Source organism: Gracilinanus agilis, chromosome 1, assembly GCF_016433145.1.
Source record: "Gracilinanus agilis isolate LMUSP501 chromosome 1, AgileGrace, whole genome shotgun sequence".
In the NCBI taxonomy this organism is placed as follows: domain Eukaryota; kingdom Metazoa; phylum Chordata; class Mammalia; order Didelphimorphia; family Didelphidae; genus Gracilinanus; species Gracilinanus agilis.
The window spans coordinates 482854966-482864243 of record NC_058130.1 but is presented as its reverse complement, the minus strand read 5'-3'; the positions used below and the strand labels follow the sequence as shown (position 1 = coordinate 482864243).

Genomic DNA, 9278 nt, shown 5'->3' with positions numbered 1-9278 from the left:
GAAAAAAACAGGCTATAACATACTGAAACATCTCAACTACACAGCAATCAGATCAAACTAGTTATTAACCCGGCAGAAAGTATGGCTTTCTCTTTTGGTTATAAATCAGTTATCTTTAGATTACCTAGAATACATTTTCAAAAGAGCATACCTTAATTAGCAAGAAGAGGTAGTAGTTTGGGAAAAAGGCAAGCTCATTAAACCTACAGTTCAAGATGAGATATTAAAGTGTTGAGTGAAAAATAAACACAATACAGAATTATAATAATGAGGGATGCAGATAATACAATATCTGGATACCAATGAATTAGTTATTTTACCAATTACTATTTTATTACTTTCCTTCCAAGTAAAGGGAGAGGCAATCATAACTATTAAGGAACTTTTCATTTGATACTAACAAGTTTTTCTTTCTTTAAAGCATTAAAATGAAAAAAATTTTAAAAAAAATTTAAGGTACTTAAAATCACTGTTTTAAATTGTTCTTATGTTTTTACAATAAATTCCCTTAACTTTAACCAATTAAAAAGTATGTCTAAGACAAGTATGCTTCACATATGTAATTTCCATTTGACTAATATTACTAGTGATTTTATATATATGTAATATGTATATAGTTTAAAATATATTGGCAAAATATCATAATCATTTATGTACAGTACTTAAGAATATGGGTCTAAGTCAATAGAATCCTAACTAGACCTTTTTAATATATTAAATATAAATGCTAGATAAAAGCAAATCAAAAGCAGCATTGCATATATTTCCTATGTCAATAAGTTATATGATTTTGCTTATGTAAACATTTCAAATGTGCATCCTTTTTTCTTCTTCAGTAAATGCTTTACAATTTCTGTTCTATTTTTTAAATAAGTGTTTTTGCTAAAACATAATCCAGTCCAAATTGCTAAATCTTCAGATTTTGGCAGCAGTTGCTGCTGATTTCTCACTCTTCTTCAGCAGCGTAGGCTACTTCAGCTACCTCCACTTCAGGAATTGATTTTTCAGGTTCAGAATCAGTCCAGCCACCCTTGGGAATCTTATCAGACCTAGAACAACAATAAAACTATCTAATGAATGAACTCAAAGTTTGTTATCACCTTTAAAAGTCTTATTGAAGCTGTCAAATGAACTACATCTACCACATAAAACTACTTCATATATTCACTGCTGTGAAAGTGACTATGTAACGTATTTAAACCTTAGTTTTATAAAGAACCTGCAAAAGTAACCCATGTAACAAGAATAACCAGTCATATTTTGGTTATATTAGCATTAAACACCTTTTTAGTGACTTTTTAATTACTGCCACCAAAATAGGAATATTATCTTAATTATTAATATTACACCTCAATGTACATCCCACATCTGTTACTTAATTTTAATGTCCCCAGAATTCTTTTGGAGTATGCTGGGCGATTGCAATCATAAAATTTAGAAATAGGGCAGGCAAGTAAATTGTCTGAATTTACAAAATCAGCAAAAATTGGAGCTAGAGGGGACAGCCAGGTAGCTCAGGATTGATAGACAGGCCTAGAGATAGACGGTTCTGGGTTTAAATGTGGCTTCAGATACTTCCTAGCTGTGTGACACTGGGCAAGTTATTTAATTCCCATTGCCTGGCCCTTACTGTTCTTCTACCTTGGAACTTATACACAGTATCAATTCTAAGATAGAAGGTAAGGGTAATTGGCCAGAAAAAACACCCCAACTCTTCTAAATTCTAATTGAATTATATATGGGACACCAGTGATGTCTATGGTTTGTGGACTGGATCTGGCTTAATAAAGATGTATGGTTCTTAACTAATGCTCACCATGTGAAGGGTTGTCTTCTGCTGGACAAGATCTGTTCCTGAAGCTTCTACAGACTACACTGTCTGCCAAACCCTTTAATTCTATTAGTGTTCCTCACAGTTTTTCATAGTACAGATCACTTAAAACAGATGACTATTAAGATTAGCTAGTCTACTCTCTTTCTATTGTTTATAATTTACAATGACCCAAAAAAATCCCTTGAAACCACTTCACTAGAAAATTGACCAAACCAGCACTATTTCTGATATTGGAACTATATTAAATAGCCTAGGTAAGTAATTTTTTTCAAGGATAAAAATAATGGATGTTAATATTAAAAAACACATTATGACAATTTAGTCTAAAATCACTTGTAGCATTATTATGAACTAGATTATGTTCTTGCAGCTGAAAAAATGCAGTAAAATTGTTTTTGTTTGGATGTCTCTAATGCTGAATGCATGATAATCTGAAGAGACTTGAATATTTACCACTTTATTATTCCTGAAAAAAAATATTTGCTAAGCAATTTGCTTACAAAATTTTAAAGAAAATTTGTTCCTTAATGTGTGTGTGTGTGTGGGGTGGTAGCAGTAGGGGAAGACCACTTTATTGGCCTGAATAGAAAACAACAATAATAATTTGGCTTATTAAGTATAAGAACTGTTTCCAAGACTTCTGTTGAAGTAGAGGTTCTTCAGATACAAAGCTCTGAAAGTCTCAGTACACATTTCCATTTATTAAAAATTAAGTTAATTAAATTTAAAAAAGAAAAAAACAAAACAAAAAAAATTAAGTTAACCAATATCCTAATAAATAACAATTTGAAAGCAACTTTTTGCAAATGTATAGTTAGCTCTTTGTAAATGAATTTTTTTAAATACTGGAAGTCTTTTCTTCAGAAGAATATACAATTCCCCTCCTCCTCAATTATAGTTTATGCCATTAATTAGCTTTATAAACCATTAAAAAAATTGGTACCTAAGGTCAAACTTCAGCATTGCCCATGTTTGAATTATTGCAAATTCTAAATTCATGAAGTTTCATTTTACTTTTAAAGTTGATTAACAGAAGAAAAAAATTATCTATTAAAATAACTGGGTGTAGAGCAGGCTGAGGTAGTAATCCCCCAGCCTGATCCCTTCATTTTAAAGAAAACTAGACTCAAGAAGTTACTTACCTACAGCTAGTGACAGAAGAGTGAATTAACTAGGCCAGATGCATAATGCTTGGGAGATTAATAACTTCTTCCACATAAACTGTTCTCTGCTATCAATTCTATCTCAGAGCTAGCAAAGTCCCATCTTCTGTTCCCTCAGAGTTGCTAGAAACTGGAAGCAAAACACTTTTTTCATGGCCACTTGTTCTTGTACTATCAATCAGTTTAGCTGTACCAGTTCCCTGTCCCCCTTCCTATGTCCTCTCTTGCTTTTCCATTCTGTCCTCTAGAACTTTCACTCTATTGACACCCTGCCCCTACATCCTCCATCTCTTCTTTTTATCCTCTTTTAAAGCACTTTATCAAATTCAGTAATGATTGTTTCTGAATATTCTTTTCTCTTTTCAGAAACAACTTTCTATTTATTACCAGAAGTGATGAAAACCATCGGTTTTCCTAAGGTTCCCAAATTTCTTTCCCCAAAACTGATAATGTTAATAAAGATCAGTTACTTTTTGGAAAGAACTTTTGTTACTTAGCTCCAAATGTTTCTCCTCTATGATATGCTTGTACCTTCCAACCTCTTGACATGGATCAAGATAACTCTCTAGGTCTATTTTTGGAATGCTCTTTGCTTCCTATTGCCACTTCCAGATTCTTCCATCTCTACCACTTGGTAGTCTCTTCTCTTTTAAGGTTCATGAAATCCATATCTATTACCTAGTCAAAATTTCTGAGAGCTGTTGCTTATAGACCTCTAGGTCACACTCTTTCTTAATTCAATGTGAAATTTCAGTGCATGGCTCATTTTTCTTTCTCTCCCTGCTTCCTGCTTTCATACTAGGAGATCTCAATATACATACCAACTTTCCCTCAAACACTTTAACTATTCAGTTCCTCAATCTATTCACTTCCATGACCCACTCCTCAATCACACAAAAAGATGGTCATATCTTTGATTTCATCATCAACAAATGCTCCATACTGCTTTGTTTTAAAAACAACAACAAAAAAAACAACTCTTACCATGTTTTAGTATCAATTCTAAAAGAGTGCCAAGGGCAAGGAAACTGGGATTAAGGGCCTTGCCCAGGGCCACACAGCTAGTAAATGTCTGTGGCCAGATTTGAAACCAGGACCTCCTGACTCCAGGCCTAGTTCTCTATCCATTGTGCTACCCAGCTGCCCTCTACCCTCCATGTTTAAGAATTATGAAGTCCCCTTACCAAGTCTATTCTTTATTCATACCATGACCAGATATCTTATCTAGCAGGCCATTAACCCTACTCTAGTCACTCTCTTTTCTTCACACTAGTCCCTTAATGTATCAGTTTGACTCTGCACTGCCTTCTTGTTTTGAGGTTTTGGCCCCTGTATCACACTGAACCTGGTCAAGTTTTAGCTTTTGTTTACTTCCATGATCTGCTTCCAACACATGCTGCTGAACACATTCATCATGACTGGGTCTGCTACAAATCTTTTATACAATTATAATTATTCCCTCGCTGATGCTGAGCAATTCTTTTACATCTCTCACTTATAAACTCATCCCAAGGCTAATCTCTCTACCGGCAGAAGTGATCCCATTCCATCTCATTTCCTCCAATGGACTGCCTCCTCTGTCATTTCCATTCGATCTTTCCCTTTTGTCTAGCTTCTTCCTTACTCTTACAAACATGCCCATGCCTTCTCTACCCCATTCTCAATCCTTCTATCCCTGCTATCAATTTATTTTTATTTTTATTTTCAAATCCTTAACTTCTGTGTATTGGCTCCTAGGTGGAAGAGTGGTAAAGGTGGGCAATGGGGGTCAAGTGACTTACCCAGGGTCACACAGCTAGGAAGTGTCTGAGGCCGGATTTGAACCTAGGACCTCCCGTCTCTAGGCCTGACTCTCAATCCACTGAACTACCCAGCTGCTCCCGTTATCAATTTATATCTCTACTGTCTTTTGTGGCTAAATTCCTGAGAAGGCCTCTACAATGAGTACCTCTACTTCTTTCCTCTCGTTTTTTTAAACCTCTTATAGAACTTTCTTTTGCATCTTTTTGTGTCCCTGGTGCTTAGCAGAGTGTCTAGCACATTGATAAATGCTTATACTGGCTCACTGACTACCCTCCTTCCCATAAAACTCTTTTTTTTTTATTGTTGCTGTTGCTGTTTTTATTTTATGTTGTATTTTATTTTTACTTGACATTTCTAAAACATTTTATTTTAATATAAAGATACTTTATTTTACCAATTACATGTAATAAAAATTTTCCACATAAATTTTCTTTTCTTTCTTTCTTTTTAAAACCCTTACCTTCTATCTTAGAATCAATACTGTGTATTGGTTCCAAGGCAGAAGAGTGGTAAGGGCTAGGCTAGTGATGGGCAAACTTTTTAAAGAAGGGGCCAAAGGAAAGGAAATGCTCATCTGTCAGTCTGTTTCTAAGGCAACTCTTTGGAAGTTTCATTGTATTGTAGCCCACTCATTGTATTTGTTAGATTAGGAATAATGTTACAGCCAGATAGAACATTTCAGGGGGCACATCTGGCCTGAGGGCCATAGTTTGCCCATCATTGGACCAGGCAATGGAGGTTAAGTGACTTGCCCAGGGTCACATAGCTAGGAAGTGTCTGAGGCCACATTTGAACCTAGGACCTCCCGTCTCTAGGCTTGGCTCTCAATCAACTGAGCCACCTACCTGCCCAATTCACATAAACTTTCCAAAGTTATATGATCTAAAAAGTTCCCTCCTATCCTCCCGGAGCTGGCAAGAAATCTGATCTGGTTTGCATATGTATTATGCAAAACACATCTCCATATTGTTCATTTTTGTAAGAAAGCCCTTCTTTTTAGAGGAACAATTCATTCTCCTTGTCAATCTGAGAAAAGTCCCTTTAACTTTTCTACTAGGAGGGAGACCAGCTTGTACACTGACCACAGCAGTCATGTGGGCATGGCATATGGGCATATATCACATATACCAGGCAGATCATTTAAATTCTCTGTTTGCCATAGAGCCTCAGTCATTTGGTTGTTCTTAATGGAAACTCATAAAATGGAGAATACTTCTAAAATGTTCTACAACTTGGAATCAACTTCCTTTAAATAATTTAACATTATTAAGGTCATGCTATATTAAACACAACATACCTGTTTTTTTCATCCAAGGTATCTTGATCTGCTTCAATTGCAGAAGACTCTACCTTTCTGATACATTCACCCTCTCTTGAAATTCTAAGTGTTTCTTCATGCTCTAAAGACAATAACCTAATGAAATAAGTTGACAATAAAAACCAGTTTATTTCTACCAATATTTAAAATGCATTTTTAGTTTAAGTTGCAAAACACAAAATAATAATTATCAGCAATAGTCTAAAAGTTTACAAAACAGAAAGATTGCTACCTATGAAAGTAGCCCCTTTAAAATAAGATTCCATATTTTCCACATTCGAGATTTTTTTTTTTTTGGTTCATATTATTTTCTAAACATGTATAGAAGAGAAAATCACTTTGAAATTAAAACCTTTTAAAATAAAATATGCCATTTACTCACTTTTTAAAGTTAAGATTTTTCAAAAGAGAAGAGAGCAGCACAGTCTTATTAAATGAACCATGTTTTTTGTCAGGCCTTCCATAAGCATCAAATTTGTATTTTTCCCAGAACTGTTGAATGAAGAACCTCAGTTTTTCCACTGTTTTGGGGCACAGTTTCATAAAGCTAAATGGCAATTTAAAAAAGTGTGTGTGTGCATGAATGAGTGCATGCAATGTTTGTATTTTTTTAGGTTTCCTGGAAATTAAACTGTGGCAATTAACCTGAGGGAAGATTATTTCCTTATACTTTTATTTTGGTTCTAAAATTAAGGGATGTTAATTCTAGGAAGAATCATTAACAATTGTTCCTTTACCTTGAATAGGTATGATATGTGATAGTATTTTGTGGGTTACTAAGCCACAATTACCATTATCTGGAAAAAGCAGGAGGACATGAAAAAACAACCCCCTCCCTTTTCTAGAAGTTCTGAAATTAAGAGAAGAGGGGAAAAGTGGATAGTGAGAGTGATTTTTAAAAAAAGAAGAAAAGAAGGGAAGGAAGAAAATAATTGTCAATAAAAGTTTACAAAATACATAGAAGAAAGTAGAAGGAAAGTGTTCATGACAAAGTAGGTAGTTTAATTATTAGCTTGTAAAATTAAAATGTATGTATGTAAAACCATAATGAATATAATAGAAGTTTAGTTTCATATAAATCCATGTTAGTTGATTTTTGTCAAGTTCATGATAAAAAGCAATACTTTTAAAAAGTTGAGAGAAATTAATGTGGAGCTAAGGATGGGAGAAAACACACTCAAAATTCTATCGTACTCCCAATAGCAACCCTTCCTTCCAAAACACATCCAAAGAACATTTTATTATTTTTTCTTCTAAAATCCCTACCTTCTGTCCTAGAATTGAAACTAGATATTGGTTCCATGACAGAAGTGGTAAAGAGTTGGCAATTGAAGTTAAGTGATTTGCCCAGGGTCACACAAGAAATATGAGACCACATTTGAACCCAGGACCTCTGGTCTCCAGGCCTGGCTCCCTATCCACTGAGTTACTTGGCTGCCCCAACATTTTAGTACTTCAAGAATACTTAACGTTTTCTCTGTAGGTTAAGCAATAAAAGGATATAAATGCTAGGGGGCAGCTGGGTAGCTCAGTGGATTGAGAGCCAGGCCTAGAGACGGGAGGTCCTAGGTTCAAATCTGGCCTCAGACACTTCCCAGCTGTGTGACCCTGGGCAAGTCATTTGACCCCCATTGCCTACCCTTACCACTCTTCCACCTATAAGTCAATACACAGAAGTTAAGGGTTTAAAATTTAAAAAAAAAAAAAAAAAGGATATAAATGCTGACAAATTGGAGAAATGTTTTTAAGGTTTTTTTTTTTCCAAGTTAAATGTAAATAATTATCCATTACAAAGAGAGAAATTTATTAAGAGCATTAAAAATACTATTCAACATTGGTTGACATCATAACATACCTAATTCTGTTCTCTATAGTGTCTATATGAAGTTGTTTCTCATGTAGCAATTTCTTCAGTGATTCCACCTCTTTTTGTTTTTCAAGTAGCTCTTTTTGTAATCGATAGTTTGTTTCTTCTAGAGTTTCACAGAAAGCCTTGAACAAAAAGGGTGGGGGGAGGAGATAAATTTTATGTAATACTTGTCTAAAATCAGATAGAAAAATGAAAAGTACCAGTAACTTGGATAATTTAAAAACAGCAGACAGTCTAGACCAGTGACAGTGAACTTTTTAGAGAGGAGGGTGATGTCCTCGGGGGCATGTGGAGAGGGGGAGTGATGCAGTTCAGCCGAGCCCAGCCCAGCATCCCTTTGCCTTTCTAATAATGAACTCTGGTGAACTCTGTGTTGGGGCAATAGCATGCATGCCCCCTCTGGCATGCATATCATAGGATCACTACCATAGACCTCATATACTCATACTCATTCAGTTTCTGTCCTCACCAAAAATGGCAATGGTTTTGTAGAAAGTAACAATGATAACAGAAATGTTTGTGTGTGTATATTATTTTCATGCTGGGAATAAAACTGACTTGATTTACATTATTGGGCTTCTATAGTTAGCTTTTCAGTAAAAGCTGTCCCACTTCCAAATTTCCCCATTTTTTCGAAGTTGCCACCATTTTTCTAGTCACCCAAGTTTGAAACCTTAAATAGTCATGGCAGACTATTAAGTCTATGTTATATGCTTCCCACTGTAGTCTAAGCTTTCTCACCTTACACAGTCTATTTCATTTCCTTGCCTAAAATTTCTCCCCTTTCCAATTCAATCTTCACACAGCTGCCAAAGAGATTTTCCAGTGTCACTCCAGTGCCTTCAGGTTACCTTGAGCGTTACAGCTACCACCTCTTTTGTTTAGCAATTAAAGCTCTTCACAACTTCTTTACTGTTACAGTTTGGTTACACATCACTTCCCTTCACACATCCTATAGTTCATTTAAGCCAGTGATGGGCAAACTTTTTAAAGAGGGGGCCAAATGAAAGGAAATGCTCATCTGTCAGTCTGTTTCTAAGGCAACTCTTTTGAACTTTCATTGTATTGTATTTGTCAGATTAGGAAGAATCTGGATGAAACATTTCAGGGGGCCTGCATCTGGCCTGTGGGTCGTAGTTTGCCCATTACTGATCTAAGCTATCCATCTTGTATCACTCCATCTCCTATTTCTGTGCTTTTGCTCTAGATGCCTGCTACTATCAATCACTCACTTCCTTGTCCTGTGCTTACCTCCCCTCCCTCATTGCACTCACTTGTATTTCCCAGAAT

At 35.3% G+C, this 9278-nt stretch overlaps 1 protein-coding gene across 3 annotated transcripts in view; it reads right to left on the bottom strand.

Moving 5' to 3' along the window:
* Window positions 1-826: 826 nt before the first annotated feature.
* SNX16 (sorting nexin 16) overlaps window positions 827-9278 on the bottom strand; it is a 32623-nt gene continuing 24171 nt past the window's right edge. For all 3 annotated transcript variants that reach the window (XM_044665813.1, XM_044665814.1, XM_044665815.1), the window contains 3 exons: window positions 7974-8110; window positions 6098-6214; window positions 827-1049 (listed from right to left, as the gene is read on the bottom strand). In XM_044665813.1, coding sequence (XP_044521748.1) covers window positions 947-1049; window positions 6098-6214; window positions 7974-8110 — 357 coding nt within the window. In that variant the 3' untranslated portion in view covers window positions 827-946. The remainder of the gene's footprint in view (window positions 1050-6097; window positions 6215-7973; window positions 8111-9278) is intronic.